We start from the raw sequence: 24,684 nt of genomic DNA on the forward strand, positions 1-24,684 counted from the left end.
CAGGTAACAAGCTTGTCACCCGCTTGCACATCTCCCCCCATCCCTGCTGCATGACTACAAATCCCATTATGTCCTTACTGTAAAGGTGCGGGTGGGGAATGTGCACGTGGGTTACAATAAATGTACTAACCTATTTTCCTTGTTTTTTTTGTTTTTTCTCATTTCAGATCCATATATCCTGTGGACTATGACCATGATCAGTTTTTTTTGTTTTTTTTGTTTGTTTAATGTTAATAAAATGGTTAACGAGGGCTTGTGAGGGAGTGTTTTATGGAATAAAAATTTTTATAACATGTTTTTTTATTTACTTTACCGGCTTAGTAGTGGAAGCCATCTTATAGACAGAATCCATTACTAAGCCAGTGCTTAGCGTTAGCACCAAAAACAGCTGGCGCTAATCCCGATTATTACCTCGTTACCCACCACCACAGAGGTGCCGGGAAGAGCCGCTACCAACATCAAATATGGCACTCCTTGGCCTAGGTGGTAACAGGCTGGGGGGGGGGCAGTAACAATGGTCTTCGCCCACCCTGGTAAAGTCAGGCTGTTGCTGCTTGGTTGGTTTTTGTCTGAGAATGAAAAATATGGGGAACCCTATGCGTTTTTTCCCCATAAATAATTAAATAATAAAAGAAAAACGCATATGGTTCCCTGTATTTTTATTCTCAGCCAGATACCAACCAAACAGCCGAACGTTACCAGGGTGGGTGAGGACCATTGTTACTGGCCCTCCCCAGCCTAAATAACACCACCCTGTTACCACCTAAGCCCAGGAGTGCCATTTTTGACACTCCGTCCCTGTTGGTATTGGCTCTTCCAGGCACCTCTGTGGCAGTGGGTACCAGGGTAATAATCAGGGGTTAGCGCTAGCAGTTTTTGGGGCTAACGTGCCCTGGCTTACTAATGGACTCAGTCTATAAGACAGCTTCCACTACTAATCCTGTAAAGTAAATAAAAATAAAAAAAACTCCCCACAAGCCCTCGTTACAAAATCTTGTTAATATTAAACAAAAAAACACTTGTCATCGTAGTCCACCAAATCTGAAGTAGCCCACAGGACAGACGGATCTGAAATGAAAAGGAAAAAAAATGGGTTAGTACATTTAGGGGGAAAAAAGTGGTGAAAAAAATGTAATAAACACACATACATTTAAAAAAAATTTTTTTTTTGCTTATGTGTGCTAAGAAAATGGTATTCCAAAGTGATTTTATTGGTTTTTGCTTATGTGAGCCAAATTCATCAACCCCCTGTGATAGTATGATAAATATGTCACACATAAGCAAACCCAAAGCAAAACAAAATGCCTACAGAACTTGCTTACCAAAGCAAACAATGATAAATGTCCCCCACAGAGAAGAAAAATGACACCTGAAGTGCAAATGAGTTTTCCCCTAACAGTGCCAGCCTGCATTTACAATTCTAGCACTATCAGAGTCTGGTAGTACTGCAGGATCAGAATTATAGCTGTTACGCCGAGCGCTCCGGGTCCCCGCTCCTCCCCGGAGCGCTCGCTACACTCTCCTCACTGCAGCGCTCCGGTCAGATCCACTGACCCGGGGCGCTGCGATACTGCCTCCAGCCGGGATGCGATTCGCGATGCGGGTAGCGCCCGCTCGCGATGCGCACCCCGGCTCCCGTACCTGACTCGCTCTCCGTCGGTCCTGTCCCGGCGCGCGCGGCCCCGCTCCTTAGGGCGCGCGCGCGCCGGGTCTTTGCGATTTAAAGGGCCACTGCGCCGCTGATTGGCGCAGTGGTTCCAATTAGCCTAATCACCTGTGCACTTCCCTATATCACCTCACTTCCCCTGCACTCCCTCGCCGGATCTTGTTGCCATTGTGCCAGTGAAAGCGTTTCCTTGTGTGTTCCTAGCCTGTGTTCCAGACCTCCTGCCGTTGCCCCTGACTACGATCCTTGCTGCCTGCCCCGACCTTCTGCTACGTCCGACCTTGCTTCTGCCTACTCCCTTGTACCGCGCCTATCTTCAGCAGTCAGAGAGGTTGAGCCGTTGCTAGTGGATACGACCTGGTCACTACCGCCGCAGCAAGTCCATCCCGCTTTGCGGCGGGCTCTGGTGAAAACCAGTAGTGACTTAGAACCGATCCACTAGCACGGTCCACGCCAATCCCTCTCTGGCACAGAGGATCCACTACCTGCCAGCCGGCATCGTGACAGTAGATCCGGCCATGGATCCCGCTGAAGTTCCTCTGCCAGTTGTCGCCGACCTCACCACGGTGGTCGCCCAGCAGTCACAACAGATAGCGCAACAAGGCCAACAGCTGTCTCAACTGACCGTTATGCTACAGCAGTTACTACCACAGCTTCAACAATCATCTCCTCCGCCAGCTCCTGCACCTCCTCCGCAGCGAGTGGCCGCTTCTGGTCTACGCCTATCCTTGCCGGATAAATTTGATGGGGACTCTAAGTTTTGCCGTGGCTTTCTTTCCCAATGTTCCCTGCACCTGGAGATGATGTCGGACCAGTTTCCCACTGAAAGGTCTAAGGTGGCTTTCGTAGTCAGCCTTCTGTCTGGAAAAGCCCTGTCTTGGGCCACACCGCTCTGGGACCGCAATGACCCCGTCACTGCCTCTGTACACTCCTTCTTCTCGGAAATCCGAAGTGTCTTTGAGGAACCTGCCCGAGCCTCTTCTGCTGAGACTGCCCTGTTGAACCTGGTCCAGGGTAATTCTTCCGTTGGCGAGTATGCCGTACAATTCCGTACTCTTGCTTCAGAATTATCCTGGAATAATGAGGCCCTCTGCGCGACCTTTAAAAAAGGCCTATCCAGCAACATTAAAGATGTTCTGGCCGCACGAGAAATCCCTGCTAATCTACATGAACTCATTCACCTAGCCACTCGCATTGACATGCGTTTTTCCGAAAGGCGTCAGGAGCTCCGCCAAGATATGGACTCTGTTCGCACGAGGCGTTTCTTCTCCTCGGCTCCTCTCTCCTCTGGTCCCCTGCAATCCGTTCCTGTGCCTCCCGCCGTGGAGGCTATGCAGGTCGACCGGTCTCGCCGGACACCTCAAGAAAGGACACGACGCCGCATGGAGAATCTCTGCCTGTACTGTGCTAGTACCGAACACTTCCTGAGGGATTGTCCTATCCGTCCTCCCCGCCTGGAAAAACGTACGCTGACCCCGCACAAAGGTGAGACAGTCCTTGATGTCTACTCTGCTTCTCCACGTCTTACTGTGCCTGTGCGGATGTCTGCCTCTGCCTTCTCCTTCTCTACTATGGCCTTCTTGGACTCTGGATCTGCAGGAAATTTTATTTTGGCCTCTCTCGTCAACAGGTTCAACATCCCAGTGACCAGTCTCGCCAGACCCCTTTACATCAATTGTGTAAACAATGAAAGATTGGACTGTACCATACGTTTCCGCACGGAGCCCCTTCTAATGTGCATCGGATCTCATCACGAGAGGATTGAACTTTTGGTCCTCCCCAATTGCACTTCTGAAATTCTCCTTGGACTTCCCTGGCTTCAACTTCATTCCCCAACCCTGGATTGGTCCACTGGGGAGATCAAGAGTTGGGGGCCCTCTTGTTCCAAGGACTGTCTAAAACCGGTTCCCAGTAACCCTTGCCGTGACTCTGTGGTTCCTCCAGTAACCGGTCTCCCTAAGGCCTATATGGACTTTGCGGATGTTTTTTGCAAAAAACAAGCTGAGACTCTACCTCCTCACAGGCCTTATGATTGTCCTATCGACCTCCTCCCGGGCACTACTCCACCCCGGGGCAGAATTTATCCTCTGTCCGCCCCAGAGACTCTTGCCATGTCTGAATACGTCCAGGAAAATTTAAAAAAGGGCTTTATCCGTAAATCCTCCTCTCCTGCCGGAGCCGGATTTTTCTTTGTGTCCAAAAAAGATGGCTCCCTACGTCCTTGCATTGACTACCGCGGTCTTAATAAAATCACGGTTAAGAACCGCTACCCCCTAGCCCTCATCTCTGAACTCTTTGATCGCCTCCAAGGTGCCCACATCTTTACTAAACTGGACTTAAGAGGTGCTTATAATCTCATCCGCATCAGAGAGGGGGATGAATGGAAAACGGCATTTAACACCAGAGATGGACACTTTGAGTATCTGGTCATGCCCTTTGGCCTGTGCAACGCCCCTGCCGTCTTCCAAGACTTTGTTAATGAAATTTTTCGTGATCTTTTATACTCCTGTGTTGTTGTATATCTGGACGATATCCTGATTTTTTCTGCCAATCTAGAAGAACACCGCCAGCATGTCCGTATGGTTCTTCAGAGACTTCGTGACAATCAACTCTATGCCAAAATTGAGAAATGTCTGTTTGAATGCCAATCTCTTCCTTTTCTAGGATACTTGGTCTCTGGCCAGGGACTACAAATGGATCCAGACAAACTCTCGGCCGTCTTAGATTGGCCACGCCCCTCCGGACTCCGTGCTATCCAACGCTTTTTGGGGTTCGCCAATTATTACAGGCAATTTATTCCACATTTTTCTACCGTTGTGGCTCCTATCGTGGCTTTAACCAAAAAAAATGCCGATCCCAAGTCTTGGCCTCCTCAAGCGGAAGACGCCTTTAAACGACTCAAGTCTGCCTTTTCTTCGGCTCCCGTGCTCTCCAGACCTGACCCTTCCAAACCCTTCCTATTGGAGGTTGATGCCTCCTCAGTGGGAGCTGGAGCTGTTCTTCTACAAAAAAATTCTTCCGGGCATGCTGTCACTTGTGGGTTTTTTTCTAGGACCTTCTCTCCGGCGGAGAGGAACTACTCCATCGGGGATCGAGAGCTTCTAGCCATCAAATTAGCACTTGAGGAATGGAGGCATCTGCTGGAGGGATCAAGATTTCCAGTTATTATTTACACCGATCACAAGAACCTCTCCTACCTCCAGTCTGCCCAACGGCTGAATCCTCGCCAGGCCCGATGGTCTCTGTTCTTTGCCCGATTTAATTTTGAAATTCACTTTCGGCCTGCCGATAAGAACATTAGGGCCGATGCTCTCTCTCGTTCCTCGGATGCTTCGGAAGTTGAACTCTCTCCGCAACACATCATTCCTCCGGACTGCCTGATTTCCACTTCTCCAGCCTCCATCAGGCAAACTCCTCCAGGAAAGACCTTTGTTTCTCCACGCCAACGCCTCGGAATCCTCAAATGGGGTCACTCCTCCCATCTCGCAGGTCATGTGGGCATCAAGAAATCTGTGCAACTCATCTCCCGCTTCTATTGGTGGCCGACTCTGGAGACGGATGTTGTGGACTTTGTGCGAGCCTGCACTATCTGTGCCCGGGATAAGACTCCTCGCCAGAAGCCCGCTGGTTTTCTTCACCCCCTGCCTGTCCCCGAACAGCCTTGGTCTCTGATTGGTATGGATTTTATTACTGATTTACCCCCTTCCCGTGGCAACACTGTTATTTGGGTGGTCGTTGATCGATTCTCCAAAATGGCACATTTCATTCCTCTTCCTGGTCTTCCTTCAGCGCCTCAGTTGGCTAAACAATTTTTTGTACACATTTTTCGTCTTCACGGGTTGCCTACGCAGATCGTCTCGGATAGAGGCGTCCAATTCGTGTCTAAATTCTGGAGGGCTCTCTGTAAACAACTCAAGATTAAACTAAATTTTTCTTCTGCATATCATCCCCAATCCAATGGACAAGTAGAAAGAATTAACCAGGTCCTGGGTGATTATTTACGACATTTTGTTTCCTCCCGCCAGGATGACTGGGCAGATCTCCTTCCATGGGCCGAATTCTCGTATAACTTCAGAGTCTCTGAATCTTCCTCCAAATCCCCATTTTTCGTGGTGTACGGCCGTCACCCTCTTCCCCCCCTCCCTACCCCCTTGCCCTCTGGTCTGCCCGCTGTGGATGAAATTTCTCGTGACCTTTCCATCATATGGAGAGAGACCCAAAATTCTCTCTTACAGGCTTCATCACGCATGAAGAAGTTCGCGGATAAGAAAAGAAGAGCTCCTCCCATTTTTTCCCCTGGAGACAAGGTATGGCTCTCCGCTAAATATGTCCGCTTCCGTGTCCCTAGCTACAAGTTGGGACCACGCTATCTTGGTCCTTTCAAAATTTTGTGTCAGATTAATCCTGTCTCTTACAAACTTCTTCTTCCTCCTTCTCTTCGTATTCCTAATGCCTTTCACGTTTCTCTTCTTAAACCACTCATCATCAACCGTTTCTCTCCCAAATCTGTTCCTCCCACTCCTGTTTCCGGCTCCTCGGACATCTTCTCCGTCAAAGAGATTCTGGCATCAAAAAAGGTCAGAGGGTAAACCTTTTTTTTAGTGGATTGGGAGGGTTGTGGTCCAGAAGAGAGATCCTGGGAACCTGAGGACAATATCCTAGACAAAAGTCTGCTCCTCAGGTTCTCAGGCTCTAAGAAGAGGGGGAGACCCAAGGGGGGGGGTACTGTTACGCCGAGCGCTCCGGGTCCCCGCTCCTCCCCGGAGCGCTCGCTACACTCTCCTCACTGCAGCGCTCCGGTCAGATCCACTGACCCGGGGCGCTGCGATACTGCCTCCAGCCGGGATGCGATTCGCGATGCGGGTAGCGCCCGCTCGCGATGCGCACCCCGGCTCCCGTACCTGACTCGCTCTCCGTCGGTCCTGTCCCGGCGCGCGCGGCCCCGCTCCTTAGGGCGCGCGCGCGCCGGGTCTTTGCGATTTAAAGGGCCACTGCGCCGCTGATTGGCGCAGTGGTTCCAATTAGCCTAATCACCTGTGCACTTCCCTATATCACCTCACTTCCCCTGCACTCCCTCGCCGGATCTTGTTGCCATTGTGCCAGTGAAAGCGTTTCCTTGTGTGTTCCTAGCCTGTGTTCCAGACCTCCTGCCGTTGCCCCTGACTACGATCCTTGCTGCCTGCCCCGACCTTCTGCTACGTCCGACCTTGCTTCTGCCTACTCCCTTGTACCGCGCCTATCTTCAGCAGTCAGAGAGGTTGAGCCGTTGCTAGTGGATACGACCTGGTCACTACCGCCGCAGCAAGTCCATCCCGCTTTGCGGCGGGCTCTGGTGAAAACCAGTAGTGACTTAGAACCGATCCACTAGCACGGTCCACGCCAATCCCTCTCTGGCACAGAGGATCCACTACCTGCCAGCCGGCATCGTGACAATAGCTTGAGCACAATTACGTCAGAATTTAAGTGAGACATTAAAGGGGTTATCCACCATAAGGTGATTTTTGTATGAACCTGGCAGACAGTAATGGACATGCTTAGGAAGGATCTGCGCTTGTCTTGGGGCTAAATGGCTAAGTCAAGAGATTACCATAACACTGTGGCTAGCTTTTTTTGAACTTGTATTTCCTGTGTGACTTATGTTTTTTTTTACTACAAATCCCACAATGCCATTTTCCTCCCCCTCACACATCAGCCACCCCACCCATTGAAACAAAAGACCTGTGGTTTTCAATCAGGGTGCTACAGCTGTTGCATTAGTTGCAGATTGATCCCTCCACTCATTGAAGCAGACAGGCTCCCTGTCATCAGATGACTATTGAGGTTAGGTCTCGGCCTCATTGCCACCTGGGAAAAAGACAACAGTCATTTTGTATGCTGGTATAAATAAATAGTGGGGTGAAAATCACAGAAGAATTGTGAGAAAACCGTCAAACACAGGTACAGACACTATATTATGAACTACACTAACTTTACAGCCCCTGTAGCATGGTCCAATATAAAAAAAAATCCTTGAATACCCCTTTAAATGTGTTTGCAAGTTGCACACTGTACTCTGTACTCTGTACTCTGTACACTGTACACTGCACACTGTACTCTGTGCTGGTGATCATGAGTAGGAGTCTGAAGTATTTATATGATGCATTGGTTATTAGGAAGGCAGCGGAGAGAGGATTAACCAATGATTCACATGAATAGGGTTGGCATCCACTCCAGAAATTCCTGGATAGACTGTAAAAACATTGGACTTTTTTCCAGCCATGAAAAATAAAATTCATGCGTCACTGATTTTTTTTTAAATATTGACACTTAAGCAGGTCATTGCAATTTTAATGATCATGTTTTTACAGCTCAAAGTAAATTCTTAAAATTCAAATTCATATATCAGTATGTGAAGCTATAGACACATATACTGTACTTTATGATTAGGATTCATTATGGTTTTCTAATTTGCTTGTAAAAAAATTTGGCTGTCAATTATTTTTTTTATTAAGTTGATCAAAGAAAAAGACAAATTCATGATGGCAACCCTGAGGTCCTTTAATGTGGGGCTTCTCAAACTTTTTTTTACTTGATTCTCACCAGTTTATTTAGATGTTGGGACCTCACCAAAAGACATACTACTGTGCTCCACAAAATCCCACTATGCAGCAACAGTGCCAAACAAATACCATTCCACTGTTTACATAACAGCACAACAAACCTCTCTACCAGCAAAACAAATCCCACATTGCAGCACAAAATACCTCTCAAGATGTGTTAAAAAATACCACAGCACAACACTAAAACAATACCTCTTTGGCATTACCAAGCAAATAGCATAGTGCATCACCACTGGCAGAAGTTCTTTCCCCATGTTTAACCCCATAACCAGCAGTTTTGTCCCCTTCATGTCCCTCCATCACTAATAGAAGCACTGACCCCCTTAAAGGGTACCTCTCATCAAATAAAGTTTTGATATATTTTAGATTAATGAATGTTGAATAACTTTCCAATAGCATGTTAATGAAAAATATGCTTCTTTCTATTGTATTTTTCCCGATCAGTCCTGTCAGCAAGCATTTCTGACTCATGCTGGAGTCCTAAACACTCAGAGTTGCCAGCCTGCTTTGTTCACAGCCAAACAGGCTGTGAACAAAGCAGACTGGCAGCTCTGAGTGTTCTCCTTTGTGAACAAAGCAGACTGGCAGCTCGTAGTGTTTAGGACTCCAGCATGAGTCTGAAATGCTTGCTGCCAGGACTGGTAGGGAGACCCCTAGTGGTCATTTCTTCAAAGTGGAAAATTAAATAGAAAGAAGCATATTTTTTAATAACATGCAATTGTAAAGTTATTCTGCATACATTAATCTATAATATATCAAAAGTTTTTTTTTGATGAGAGGTAACCTTTAACACCTATTCTAAAGGCAGCCAACATTTCTATCCTCTGGGCTGTGCTTTCCTCCATTTTACCAATGCACAATCCATAAAAACCACATTTTCCCCTTTCCCACCCTAAGATCTATTGTAAATACTTGTAGAGGAATGAGGACCCCTAGGTGTGTACATGTGCTTTATGTTGATGCCCGACTCAGGACCCTGCACCGTACATAGTTTGAGATGTAATCGCAGATAATGGATACGGCCTATCCTTTGCCCTCTCCAGGAGTAACTTCTTGGCAATGCACAAAAACAATAAAATAATAAAAGAAGTGCACAAAACTACATTCTTTATTGAGATCAATTAAAAGCCACAAAATGTCATCCCTCACCAATTACAAAAACCATGCCCCAAATAATAATAAAAAAATAATTAACTGAGGTGATAATAAAGCCACCACAGTGGAAGTAGCAGATGGTGGGTGGTCACTGTTCACCAGATATAAATCACAAGCCATCTAATCTAACTACTACCATATACAGTACATAACTCTCAACGCGTTTCTACTGATAGTATTTTCAGCGTCATCAGGAGACAGATAACAATATTACACAAATTACATTTCGCCCAGCTAGTTAATGGCGAGGTAAAGCCAAGTGGTTAGGGCAGTCTTGCTGTGTGCTGCGTTAATCTCAGGGCATATAGGGTTGATATTGCACATATTATAAACTGTCCAGCAACCAATGCAGTAGAATAGAGTATATTGCATCATATTTATTGCACTTAAATGTAAATATACTTATTGCACATATTGAACTCTGTTGCACATGATCATATTGCACATAATCATATTGCACAAACAGTGTCTATTGTACACAATCCCTATAAACCCTGAGTATTAATGGTAGTATTCAGCCGAGGTTGATCAGCCAATACAAGGTATGAGCTTGCATCGCATTCGTTTTTTTTCTGTAATGTGATATAACATTTTTTTAGGGTTCCACAATTAACATTGATCACAGATTTCAAAGGGATGAGCAGAAAAGATCAGGGGCTCCCCTGACTGCCGTTAGAGTGAAATAATTAAATTATTTCTTATACGAGTCCCCTAGGGATACTTAAAAAAATTTTAATGTTATTAAATATTTAAAAAAATCCCACCATTAAACATTTAAATCACCCCTTTTTTCAAATAAGAAATCTCAACTCCAGAAAAATTAACAAAATTTGTTTCGCATTTTGTGCATAATTTATACAGCACTTTTGGAAAATCACAAAATCATAAAAAAGCTGAAAAAAGACCATGTTCAAACCTCAGTTGTCAGTAGGTCAAATTACTTCATGGCAGTATTTCTCTAACAAACGCATTTTGAGTTAGAAAATGCATTAAAAAAAATTGCACATCATGTGAACTGGCCTCCACATAATTATGAGTGTCAGCTACTAGCTGCTGGAGTCTAGCCAGTTATAAAAACACCAGGCTCCACACCTTCTCCAGAGGAATCATGAGAAATGTAGTAAATATTTTCTGTAATTCTGTGTGCAAAAAATATATGGCTGAAATCTCCCGCCTGCCACATCTTCTAAACCAGGTAAGCATACAGCATACACAAGAACCTCTACTTTATTCTCTAAAAACAGTCTGTGTTGCACTATATTAACAAAAAAAAAAATCTTGGAGCGCTTCTTTAAGGGCACAGCAAATCCATAGGAAAATCCACAAGAAAAATCGTTATGAAGTTGTGCACAATCTGGTTGTGGAAATGCTGTGGCTGGAAATGCTGTGGCTGGAAATGCTGTGGCTGGAAATGCTGTGGCTTTGGTGCAGATTTTTACCTTCCCAATTGACTTCAATAGAGGTAAATCTGTAACAAATCCACAACATTACTTGGCATGTTGCTGATTTTAAAATACACACCTAAGGGCAATTATCAGTCAGTTAAATGTCTGCAGATGAGATTTAAAGAATCTTTGCTGGTACTGAAAATCTGACCTCAATTGTATGTCCAGAGAGAATACTCTTTGTAGCTGTACTCCATACTGGCACATTGAGTATGCTGAACTCAAACTGATGTTTATTTCCTCAGAAATTTCCCAATAGAGTATTTGAAAATTTATTTTCTGAAAACCAACAATCCCAGTGTCTGGTCCTTAAGGCCCATATTACCTCTGGTATTAAACATTCAATGAGTCTGCTGAGCGAGATGAAGCTGATGCACTGTTAGAGGAGACTCTTTTAGGAACTTTAAGGAGTGCCCTTAAAACATTGTAAACTTACTTTTGTTAGTGCTTTGAGAAGTCTCAATAAAACCAGCTCTTCCAAAGCAATTGATAGTGAAGATAGTTTGCTAACACATTGAAGAAGACAGCAGAGCGTCTCCCCTTGACTCTGTAAAATACACTCAAAATGTTAAAAAGTATTAGTCTTGGTACCTATAAAAAGTAGTATAAGTAAGTGTGATGGCCCAGTACGGGATGGTGTTACCCCGTACCTTCCCTGCCCTGTCAGGCAGTGTCCCTCCATGTACCAATGGCATTATGCTGTGTGTTATACCTTTAATAAAATGTACCATGTGATTATTACCCAGGAGGTGCTAGTAACCAGCTGACCACAAGGGTGACCTATGGGCTCCCTGCTAGTCTCCCCCATATAAGCCCTGGGTGGAGCTAGCTTCTCTCTCTTGCTTCCTGCTGAGGTCCAGTCAAGTCATGCCTAGTGTGTGTATCCAGAGTAATGGAGGCCCCAAGTCAAGTCCTGCAGCCACAAGTCAAGTGCAAGTAAGATAAAGTCACCATCCTGTCAGTCACAAGTCAGTCAAGTCAAGTCATTTGTCTACCCAGCATGGCCTGCACTAAATTCTCCAGTCCAACTACAAGTCCCAGCAAGCCTGCGAGGTCTCTGTGTCACTGGTCACCTCCTTGGGACCCGGCTGTACTGCATAGACTGTAACAACTGTCTACCCTCAGTAAAGCTACTGTTGTCTGTAACTTGGCGTCGGCGTCTTCATTGCCCCGTTCCTAGGATCCAGCGGTATCCCTTGGGGTGGTTAAGGCTAAACCACACCCTGGCATCATGATTACAAGGGGTTAATGTCATCTGCCTCAAGGGTAATAACATCTACCCTGCATCCTAACCCGGCCAAACCACATAAGTATCAGTAAAATCTAGGTTAGACACAGCAACTATCAGTATCCATATGAAACTTACAATACTCTTTTGTTAGACATCTGGACCCCACACCAAGTTTTCAGGATTTTGTGAGAAAGTCCTGGATTAAGGACACATACCATAATATCACACATCACACCTAATAGAAGAAATCAGGCATGGATTGCTTCTTTAAGACAGAATTCTCCTATGCTGATCCATGGGTGTAAAGAATGGTGCTGCAAGCGCCTGAAACTAAGGGTCTATTCACACAGCAGAATTGTCGATAGCAGAATTCCGCCTCAAATTAAAGCCCATGGACTTGTATTGGATTTTGCACTCCCATTCACACTTCTGAATTTCCGCTTACGGAATTCCACAAGCAGTAATTCAGAAGTGTGAATGGGAGTGTGCAATCCCATAGAAGTCCATGGGCTTTAATTTGAGGTGGAATTCTGTTATCGACAATTCTGCCATGTGAACAGACCCTTACTGCTCAAGTTACTAGAAGACTAGTGAATAGTTCAGGACCATGGAGAAGACAACTGTGCTCTACTAAAGGAGCCCTATGCATTGTACATTTGTAAGAGAACTGCTGTAGAAGTAACCATAGTGCCACTCTACATTTGAGCACCACGGCTCTGCTGCACAGCACACAGTAAACAGAGCAAATGGTCCTGTGAAGCGGCCATGCCAGGTTACTGCAGCTCAGCCTCCATTCATTCCAGTTAATCTGGGGGCCCCAGATAACCCCCCCCCCCCCACCCCCAGTAGGCAGGTAGTACCCCCAGATTAACCCCCTTCCCCCCAGAAGGTAGGTAGTACCCCCAGATTAACCCTCTCCCCCCAGTAGGCAGGTAGCACCCCTAGATTAGACCCCCCCGGCTGGTACCTCTGCTGCTGCAGTTGGCGGGAATTCAGGGAAGAACTTTCCCCAGTCCCCAGATAAGGGCTTGCATAGCTACTCGTAACGCGCGGTAATGATGTTGGTCATGCTCTCAGAATACCTAGGGCCGCTGTCAGAACATAGTAATGCACAGACCTCCATATATTGCTGCTGAGCATTGGAGCTAGGTTTTAGCAGGTCAGGCATAAGCAGTCAACATTAAAGGGGTACCCCAGTGGAAAACACATTTTTTTTAAATGTACTGGTGCCAGAAAATGAAACGGATTTGTAAATTACTTCTATTTAAAAATCTTAATCCTTCCAGTACTTAACAACTGCTGTATTCTACAGAGGAAGTTGTATTTCTTTACGAAGTTCTTTTCAGTCTGACCCCAGTGTTCTCTGCTGACACCTCTGTCCGCATCAGTGAACACACAAGCAAAAAACGGTCTAGAAGGCGCTGCTCAAAACTTAAATGCAAATGAAGGACCCAGGCCAGTATACAGGACGAGACCATGGCAGCACAGCAAACTCACAGGACCTCGGGACCAGTATCCCACCACATCATGAGAACTCTCTGGGAAAATCTTGGTGGACCTGAGGAAAGCACCAGTTAGTGCCTAAATGCGTCGTCTCTACTGTAAAAAATAAACTATACGTTGTCCTGTGTTGGCCTCCATCCTTCATTTGTGTCCAAGTTTTGAGCAGCGCTTCCTAGATGTTTTTTGCTTGTATGTACGTTTATCCATATCGGTTTCCTCACGGGAATCTGATACCAGTCAGAGTGCAGCAGCCACAATCCACTTCACTTTCCTTACAACTATAGTTACACATCAAGGTTTAACAATCCAGCAGGTTAGTATATGACTTTGGTGTGGTGGAGGGTACACACCATTTGATATACGATACCGGGGAGTGCCCCCTGTCTTTTGTTTTTCTTCTCTCTCCCAATATTCTCTGTCCATATCAGGAACTGTCCATAGCAGGATAGGTTTGCTATGAGGATTTGCTTGTACTCTGAACAGTTCCTGACATGGACAGAGGTGTCAGCAGAGAGCACTGTGGTCAGACTGAAAAGAATTTCAGAAAGAAATACAACTTCCTGTGGAGTATACAGCAGCTGATAAGCACTGGAAGGATTGAGATTTTTTAAATAGACGTAATTTACTAATTTGGATATTAGTGGGTTCACAAAATCATAGGACCAAAGTCGTAGGAGCAAAGTATTTTCATAATATTAAAACTTGGGTTTTTACACAGCTGGTATTAGTGTTATAATGAATGGGACAATCCACCCAAACACTATGGCCTAGATTAATCAAACTGTGTGAGAAAAAGTGGAGTGATTTTCCCACAGCAACCAATCACAGCTCAGCTAAAGAGCTGTGGCAAAGTGAAAGCTCAGCTGTGATTGGTTGCTGTGGAAGAATCCCATTCATTTTTCTCTCACACTGTTTGATAAATCTGGGTCTGTGTGTTAAAATAATATTAATTACTTCTTTACTTTTGATCTTACATCAGATGTGGACAGACACTGAGTAACACAGTTGCAACAACATGATGGCCAAGGTGTCCAGGTCCTTTGAATTAGAATAGAACCCAAGTATGGGACTCCTTAGGTGTTGTATAGGCCACCTGCATCACTTCACACCTCAATGTAAGAGAGGGTTATAAAAGTAAAGTAATACAAGGTCATACCCTACTCAATTTCTTCAGATTTTGTCTCCAATCCCCATCACAAAAGATGTTCACATCATTCTGACTCAGTACTGGTTCCTAGAAAGGAAAATCAATTAAACAGAATGATATATGAGTTGTCATTTAGATCCAAGCACAACAAAGATTTCAACCATTTAGGAACTTGTCTTGTTGAAGCTGAAGTCATATGAAAACTACAAAGCAGATGGTGTTTAGAAGTGGTCAGTCTTGAATACAAACATAAAAAGCTGTACTTACCTGCCTGGGGCTATCTACAGGGGTGGATCAACTATCTACAGGGGAAAGTTACCTACTGGAGACCTACTGGGAAAACTTACCTACTGATGACCTATCCATGGAAAATATACCTACTTGGAGCTATCTGGGGGGGGGGGGATCTTCAGGGGACTCTACCCACTGGGAAACTATTCACAGGGGTGGCAACCTGCTGGGGGGCCATCTACGGGGGGAAGGACTACCTAATGGTGGGCATCTGGAGGGGCTATCTACTGAGGCCTATCTACAGGGGAAACCTAACTACTGGAGGACTATCTACAGGGGAGCAACCGATAGGGGGGGGGGGGGGAATAACAGCTGAGGCCTATATACATGGGGGGCTTACCTCCTGGGAGGGGGGCTATCTACATTGGGAAACTAGCCACAAAAAGTACCCAAAGGGAAGGAAACGGCACTAGTACTAAACGTGTATGTCTAATATAGACAACAACTTGCATTAAACTGGAGTCAGATGTATTCAAAGCCTAAAATTCCTATATGGATCGGAGGGAGCTATAGTGTCTGGAGGTGCTCTTCGTGTATAAAACAAATAGAAACATGTGTAGCAAACGAAGATAGAAAGAAACGGAGCACTCACACAATGACTTCTGTGTGAAGGCTGGAGAACTCAGTCCCACCACAGAATACAGGGACTGTGTTCTCCAACCTTAACACAGAAGCCATTGAGTGAGTGCTCCATTTCTTTCTATCTTCGTTTGCTACATACATTCGGAAACTACCTACTAGGACCCATCTACAGGGGAAAACTTCCTGCTGGGGCCTATCTACAGGGAGAACTACCTACTGGGGACTATTAACATGGAGGACCTACCTATAGGAGGCCATCTAAAGAGGAGAAGCTACCTACTGTGGGCTTATCTACAGCAGAAAACAACATACTTGGGACTATCTAGAGGGGTAAACTACCTATGGAGCCTATCTACATAGGGAAATACAAATTGGGGGCTAGATGCAGGAGTAAACTACCTACTGTAGGCTTATATACTTGGAAACTACTTACTGGGGCCCTTATACTGGGGAAACTGCCTGCTAGGGGCACCTATACACTAGGAAAACTACATACTGGTGGCACCTACCTTATAGGGTAAACTATAAACTGGTGGACCTGTCAACTTACTGAAGCGAGCTGCCTAGCTATAGGTAAGATCTACCTCCCCCCCCCCTCCCCCAATTCACTTACCTACCCATTTTACTCTGCGGGACACTTAGGGGCATTATTACAGTTTGAGGCATTGTAGGGTGAACTATAAGGACGGTGCTGGAAAAGTACAGAGCCTAAGATGTTTGTCTGGTAGGTTCTGTGGCTGTGGAGATGAGTTGTGGCGGGAAGTAATCTTCCTGGCAGTCTGGGGGGCTATTGGTCTTTGTAGAGCCTTATTTTATAAAGAAACAGTATAGTGGGGCAAAAGTATCATTTGATTTATTATTTATTTATTATAATTTTTTTTTTTTTTGCTGTATTTGCAGCTGTGCGCACAGTCTTTGTAAGATGCTGTCAAAAGCTTTTGTCTGGCCCTTGTCTAATAGGTGACCCACCGATAATTGTTGCAGCCAATTCCACAGCAGGATGCTGAGGATTTTGGGATTGCTCTCTGTGGATACCTCAGCCCAAGCTCCTTCTTCATTCACCAGGATCTGTATGTTAATCAGGAATAAAATGAATGAATGTCAATACCAACAGGTAAAAGCTGTTAGGTCATGTTCACTTCATGCATGGTGTAGGTTTGGTGCATACATATGATAAATCTCTTATAAACATGTCCATAATCTTCATTTGGCCCAATATATTTGAAAAGTGTACATTTAGAATACTTTCAACTGGCATGCGTCAGCAAACCTTTATTTTATATATCTTTATTTATTTTATTCTGTACTGAAAAGCACAGTTTTCTTTTAGATTGGATGGGATCATGTAAAAACACATTCGAAATAATGCTTTTTTTTGTTTTTGTTTTTTTTCTTTCTCTACAATGGGCTACTGTATGCAACTGTGTGGCAGCCAAATGCATACACCAGAGCTATACCTTTGGTGCAAATGTTGGAATATCTAACTGCCCTGTAGACCCACTGGTGTACAGATATAATAAGAGACTACATCGTCAAACAGAAGTCTTCACTCACATCAAAGTTTCTCAATTAATATGCATACTGTGGCATATGTAGTTTGTAGGACTCAAATGAAAAACAATGTCTCCGCATGAAAGAGCACAGTTAAATATGCTATTCTATTAAGCCGTATAAAGGTATGCTGATGCATAATGGCCTGGTGGATGCCAAAAGGACATTATTTTGGGTCATATATTTATCTGGGTAAATGTGCTGGAGCTTTCCTGGTGCATACACCAAACAACGGTAAAACATAACGTGAACACACCTTGACTCCACCATGGCAAATTCAACAAAAAAAATACATTTCCAAAATTCCAATATTAAGTGAACCTTTAAAAGTATAAAGTAGGATATATGGATTATATGTAATACGAAGACTACACAGCACTCTTAAAGGAGTTGTCAAGTTTAGAAAAACCTATAAAACTCTGTTAGGGATTTCAGATTTAATTGAGGGGGCCCTATTAAGCATTCTAATCCTATGGCCAGAGATAAATCAAGATAGGTGATAGTGAATAAGCATTCTGACCTGCAGATCATCCACCCTCTGCTTTACCATTGTGTCTGGGGTTTCCAGTTCAGCCATGGCTTCTGCAATGCACAAAACATGGTGTGGAGTAACAGGTTGACATGGCTCTGCAAGACTGTCTATCTGTTAACAGCCAGAAATAGTCAGTCACTAACACAATACAGTGAAAATACTGAAAAAGGCAAAACAGCTCAGCACAATACAAACAACGCTCCACATTTTCTAAAGGGCACCTGACATATTAAAAATGCAGATTGATATATTGTTTTGTGAGAAATGTTCCAGCATAACTTGTCATTTATTCAGGTACATCTCTGCTCATTCTGGGCTAAGTAGTCATGTGGGCGGTCCTTATTAGTGACTGATGGCCATCTGTGTATAAGTGTGTATATAGAAAGACGATCTAGCAAAGATTCACATGAATAAATGACAAGTTATACTAGAAGTTTTGTCACAAAGCTATATATCAATCTGTTCAGCTCCTACTGTTCTGTAGCATCGCACCTACAGATGGACTTAATTTTTAAAGTCATAGGTTCCCTTTAAAAAACATACTGTATCAGGAATGTTCTCCTGGAGCATTAGAAGTGATCACATGAGGTTTTGATATACACCCATAAAGATTGGCCATGGAATTCCAGTATATAAGATGGAATTCATTCATTATTTATGGTATATTTAACTGAATTTACAGACCACATTCCCTAGTATGCGAGTCACATTGCGTCTTAAGAAAGAAAGGAGTGTTTGATATGGGGTTCCTCTTTTCTAAGATTAAAAAATTGCCATTTAGGGTCCTTAAAGGGGAACTCCATACAGTACTTATCCCCTATCCACAGGATCCTGTCATCAAGTGAGGAAAAATGGTGAAGGAAGCATTACTGGAAGTCACTTTCTCTATTCATTTCTATAGGACTTGTGATTTCTCCTTGCCATGAATAGAGAAACTGACTTCCAGTCCACACAGCGGGTTTCACAATGGGAGAAAAACTGGTCATCTGGCATTACACCCAGTGATTATATATTTAAAAAGGTAATTGCCATTGTAGCTCATTTAAAAAGAAATAATAATAATTTTTTAAGAATAAGTTTATCTGAGAACTTTGTAAGGCAATTTACTGGCAAACTACATATGCATTACTTACCTTTGGGCCATTGTTTTGCACGTTTTTCTGTATAATGTCAGCAATTTTGGGATCTGATGGCTCAGGTCCTGACGTTTTAACAAGGTTGAGTTCACACAGCCCATTGTTCACCATATCCACCTGTGTACATATTGGGTTATATGTTATTCAAAACACATTGACAACCTCCAAGTTGTATGAAGTGGTAATATGGCACTCACAGAAGACTATTAAACATACGGGCCCAGATTTATCAAACTGTGTGAGAGAAAAAGTGGAGGGATTTTTCCACAACAACCAATCACAGCTCAGCTAACGAGCTCTGGCAAAGTGAAAGCTGAGCTGTGATTGGTTGTTGTGGGAAAATCACTACACTTTTTCTCTCACACAGTTTGATAAACCCATACTATAAGGTCAAAGGGTTTCTGCTTGTCACTAAGCACAAGGTCATGTACAAGAGGCCTTAGTGTTACTTACTGATGTGTCACTTGTCAGCAGGAGTTGCAGGATTCCTGTGTCACAGCTGACTTGACTTTGCAAGAGCCCTCGTCTCTTTTTTCGTCTTGTATCCTGTTCAGTGTCTTCACTTTCACAGACCGGTGACTGAGCCTTCTTACAGTGACGTTCACTAGCTGCCCTCATAATGACCTGGCGTAGAAGTTTATGTGCAGCCTCTCTTTCCAGTTCTACCCATGGGCCTCTTGCTCTCCTACCACCTGCCAGCTGGGCCAGCCTCCGACATATAACTACTACAGGCTTTGGAATATGACGCAAACTTCGAGCTTCCTGTCCATGAAGAAGGTGACGTTGGCAGACCAGATACTGACTTAAGGTAAATGCAGGGCAGCCAGGAATTGCATTTGGGAAAACTGTCCATTGTGAACCTAAAAATAGGGCAAAATCACAAACAAGAGATACTTGGGATCCTGTCTGTATAGAGCCAGGGCGGCGAAGACGTAAAAAACGAATAGCATCTGCAGCACTAACACGGCATGCATAGATCAAGTAACATGCAATGAGCACCCCTGAGAAAAAGAGAGAGACAAAAATAAATATTGCTGTTAATGCATACCCTTAAACCCCAGGAGCCACAATATGAAAGTTCATTTTTCTAAACTTCAGACAAAAACTTTTGCAAACTGTCAGTACAACAACTTTGTACACTCGCATTCCTTTCATTGTCCCTTAAAGAGATATTCTGGCAAACTAAACCTAAACCTTTCCCTCTCATTGACCTATTTAATTACATACATGTCATGCATCCATTACCTATATGGAGCAATTTCCCCCTTTCGTAGTCACTTACATCCAAAAAGTGAGAGAAAGACATCATCCAACCATCCACTGTGCACTACTTTTCCATAGACTTTCATTGTGCACATTAGGGATATATTCATATTTGATTCCCAAGATTTGAAGCTGATTTTAAAGCTTTTAGTCATTTAGTTTACAATGAAATCTGCAGTATAAAATCTGCAGCTTTGAATCCTGCGCATAAAATATGCGCAGGATACTGCACATGTTATTAGACCCTTGTAGAATGAAAATGCGCCTGCATTTTATTCCTATTTTACGTTAGTATTTTACTATTTATTTAACATGGCGGTAATATAGCCTAAGTCTATTTCAATTCCAGTTTGTAACAGTAGCAAAATCGTCAAAAAGTCTAAGGGAGTGAATACTTATGCAAGGCATTGTACATGTTGTGAAACTTTAGTGGTTATGATTTCTTTAACCTCTCTATTAAAAGTAAAAAATCACAGCCTGAAAAGATGCCAAAAACAGGGTGAAAAATGTCATATATCAAGTTGTGAAAAAGATTATTTGTACTTTTTGCACCTAAACTCTAACAGTACATGAGTCTATATGTGTAGTACACAATAATCTAATACTTTGTACCAATTCTTTTTGTTTACCTAAACTTCTAATCCAGTTCTATGTAATCTTTTACCTATGGACACCTTGAGGACTGATATATCTGTTTAATGTAATACTCCTCTCCATTTGGGAAACTATCAAGTTTTTTGGTGCCTATAGTATTAGTATGAGTGATCTGCACTTTCTATGTCCTAAGGGTAAGCGATAGATGTGTTTTCTTGGAAACTCCTTTACAATCACTTTCTTTGCATATATACAAATCAGTACTGATATATCATAAACAATACCTGTGCGGCCTAGTCCAGCATGGCAGTGCACCGCTACTCTTCCCTCTCGCAGAGCAAATGCAATCACTTTTACTGCATCCAGAATTCTTGGCACAGCGACTACCCCAAAGTCAGGAAGCCCAAAATTATAGAAGGAGACTGTGAAGGACAATGTGACATGTTGTAGACAACTCAAGCATGGAAAGTGACACTGGCATTGACAAGTGTGGACACAATTTCATAAGAAGCAATGTTTTAGTGTGAATGTTTTGGAATGCATACAAACATATTACAAACAGATATATAGTCAATGATTAATGGTAAGTAATGGTACATGTGCCTAGGCTGGGCCCTAAATAACATATTACCTTTATTATGCAGGTCTTGTCACTGTGCTGTAGTAGTACTGCAGTTTTTGAGAACAAAGCGCTCATTATGATGTACTATTACAGCACAGGGTTGAAAGGGTTAACAGACATATAAAGCAAGACATTCCTCAACAGAAAGTGATATATAATATAAAGCACCACATACTATACAAACATATTTAATTCTTATACATTATGGCCCAGATTTATCAATCTGTCCAGGACAAAAACTGAAGCAATCACAACTCACATTCCCACTGCTTGATAAGATTGGAAAGTTGAGCTGTGATTGGTTGTTATGGGCAAATCATTACAGTTTTGTCCTGGACAGATACGGGCTTGCTAACATATGAGATGTAAGTAAATTGTCTGTATACGTTCAACAACTATACATTTGTATACTTTATGAACTAACTTGCACAGTATGACAGCAGGAAATGCATTGTATGTTAAAAAACACTGTGCTCAAAAAATATACATTGTATAATGTCTTTTAATGTCTTTCCCCTTTCCCCTTACATAAAAAAAATGTGTGCATGCCACTTTATGGCCTCATATTTTCCACCAAAGAATATGTACTGGTGGGCTAAAGCAGAGGCCAGTAGGAGCAAGTCACTTTGAGCCTGAGGGGCAGTTGTGCCATGGGTCCCTGAAGGTGTGACTAAGACCCTAGAGGTCTGGCCATGCCAGAGAAGCAAGACCAGAGTATTGTCAAGGATGGAATGAAGGCTCTGAGAGGAACCATAGCTGAGTTGGCATGAGTTGTGTGAGACTTTAGCCCATGAAAGACATATAGTAGAGAGTTGGTGATTAACTACCCTTTGGCCAGGGAAGATACCTCTTAGTTCTAGTGCTGTGTAACTGGTGGACTGGTGGGATTTAGCGGGACACTGTTTGCACAAAGGACTCCTGGAGGATAATCCAAGTGGCAGAGGGTATCCCTAATTTGTTTATAGTGGTTCATTTTCATAAAATACAGTATTATAAACAAAGATGCACTTACTGCCAGAATCCATGAAATCTTGAGGCCTGTATGAAAATCCACTCTGGGGTTCAAGAGAATCTCCACAATGGCCATGTTCCCAGGGAAGTTGTGCATTGATCAGAGACCGTATACCAAACCTTCAATGAACACAAAGTGATTTTTTTACTATAACAATACATATGGTCCAGAGGAAGTTGTGTTGTTCTTTCCAGTCTGACCACATTGCTCTCTGCTGCCACCTCTGTCCATGTCAGGAGCTGTCCAGAGCAGGAGAGGTTTGCTATGGGGATTCGTTCCTGCTCTGGACAGCTCCTGACATCAACAGAGGTGGCAGCAGAGAACACGGTGGTCAGACAGAAAAGAACTATACAACTTCCTCTGCAGCATACAGCAGCTGATAAGTACTGGAAGGATTAAGATTTTTAAATAGAAGTAATTTATAAATACCAACCCCAAATCCAATACTGGTGATGTGGGCAAACAAATTATTTTTTTGACCCAATACAGTACAGAATTTAGATTGGTCAAAAAGATAATTGACAAACAAATGCCCATTTTGCATACTGACCCAGGAGTTAGAGAAGCCCTGGCTTTGGGATACATGTGTGTTGCCCACAGGGCCCCTACCCTGGGCCAGATGCTGTCACCCAGTCTTTTTTCTGACCGTCCAGAGAGAAAACCCACCTGCTTGAATTATACAGGATCGTACAAGTGTGGGGCCACTAAGTGTGTGTGCTGCAGTTACATGCAGAACTCGAAAAATTTCTCTTCATGTAGTAATAAGGGAGAATTTAACATCAAACAGTATATTAACTGCAGCACACCTGGATTCATCTACCTGTTCACGTGCCGTGACTGTAACCTTCAATATGTCGGATGCACCTCCAACCCCCTAAAGGTTAAGATACGTAAACATCTATCAGACATAGGTTACTTCCAGTCACGGCATGTGTCTATGGTCTCGAGGCACATCGCTGAGGTCCATGGGGGGAATCCGTCCTCTTTATGGCTGCAAGGCATTGAAAGGGTGAGATTGTCCTCGAGAGAGGGTAATCTCAAACAGAAAATCTTAGCCCGTGAGGTTTTCTGGATTCTCAAATTGAATACCAGATTTCCTCACGGTCTTAACAGAGGACTTGACACCATTCTTCATTATTAAATATCTAACATTAATCTATAAATTTGCCTCATATTTTTGTATTTTGATATTTATGGATGTATCTTTTGATGCCAAATATGTAATGTACATTTTTGTTGTATTGCACTTTCTTGACTTTGCCTCCTCCTACTTCTTTTATTTCATTTGTACTTTATTTTTAGTTTTGCAATTTTCAACTGTTTTTGAAAAAATATTTTGGTATGCATAATTTTTATGCACCCATAATTTTTGATGGAGTGTGCATATGGTGGAAAATTATGCATTTCATCTTGTGATTTTTATTACAATAGAGAAGTTTTTCACAGTGGAGATATTCATTGCGGTTTTTCCCGTAGGAGTTTATGTCTGAATATGTCTTTTAATTTGTATGACATGCATAGTGATCAACGACATACTCACCTGTGTACTTCCTTTGTAATTGTGTGTGGTTTGGATCAGGTGCCACTGCCCCTGGGGGCGTGCTCCACCTAATGATTCCACACATAAAAAGCAACCTTTGAAACAATTTCATTGTATGACTAAGGCTTAGTGACTTGAGCCGAAACGCGTCACATGTTTTAATGTACCCGTTCGTTCTCCATGGCATCTAAATAAAGAATTTGCTACGTGAGTCAAGCGCTGGACGACTTTCCTTCAAATTCAAATTTATAAATCTGTTTAACTTTTTGACACCAGTTGATTTAAAAAAAAAAATTTGGTTTTCCATCAGAGTACCCCTTTAAGAAATAAATTTGCCATGAAGGGGTGCACTTAGTCTGCAACATTGTTTACGTAGGTGGTACATGTCAAAGTAACATCTACATCAGTCACAGTGAACCTCTGGCACGCGTGCCACAGGTGGCACAGCGAGCCCCCTCTGTGGGCATGCGGCCATAGTTCGCCAGACGGGGCAAATCGGGACATTCCTGTGTCCCGAAAGATCTTTTCGGGACACAAGGATGTCCTGGTTACATTTCTGCGGCCCCGTGTTAACTTTAGAAACACAGGGGCCGCCGGGAGGTAGCGCACGCAGGGACTTCACTGACGTCCTGTGCGTGTGTCCATAGGAACAGAGGAGCGGAGCATCAGAGCATCGAGGAGGAGGATTTGTGCTTGCTGGCATGGTAAGTTACCAGCTACACCTCAGCTTCGATGCTCCGACCACCGCTCCTCCGATCCCAGGATCTACTGCTATGGCCTATAGGCCATAGCAGTAGGTCGTGACCTCTGACCAG

The 24,684-nt window shown here is 43.6% G+C and overlaps 1 protein-coding gene across 7 annotated transcripts in view; it reads right to left on the reverse strand.

Moving 5' to 3' along the window:
- LOC130368803 (protein tyrosine phosphatase domain-containing protein 1-like) overlaps positions 1-24,684 on the reverse strand; it is a 29,500-nt gene that overhangs the window by 1,385 nt on the left and 3,431 nt on the right. The window contains exons 4-11 of one of the 7 annotated variants that reach the window (XR_008892572.1): positions 22,330-22,448; positions 20,980-21,117; positions 19,292-19,839; positions 18,836-18,955; positions 17,691-17,813; positions 16,589-16,687; positions 14,761-14,833; positions 11,302-11,412 (exon numbers count right to left, since the gene is read on the reverse strand). Coding sequence is in view for 6 of the 7 variants with exons in the window: in XM_056573033.1 (XP_056429008.1) it covers positions 11,302-11,412; positions 14,756-14,833; positions 16,589-16,687; positions 17,691-17,813; positions 18,836-18,955; positions 19,292-19,839; positions 20,980-21,117; positions 22,330-22,448 (1,336 nt within the window). In the remaining variant the exon portion in view is untranslated. Of the gene's footprint in view, positions 1-11,301; positions 11,413-14,755; positions 14,834-16,588; positions 16,688-17,690; positions 17,814-18,835; positions 18,956-19,291; positions 19,840-20,979; positions 21,118-22,329; positions 22,449-24,684 lie in introns of all 7 variants that reach the window. The other 6 variants (XM_056573033.1, XM_056573036.1, XM_056573034.1 and 3 more) reach the window with 6 other exon arrangements.

Source organism: Hyla sarda, chromosome 4, assembly GCF_029499605.1.
Source record: "Hyla sarda isolate aHylSar1 chromosome 4, aHylSar1.hap1, whole genome shotgun sequence".
NCBI classification, from domain to species: Eukaryota; Metazoa; Chordata; class Amphibia; order Anura; family Hylidae; genus Hyla; species Hyla sarda.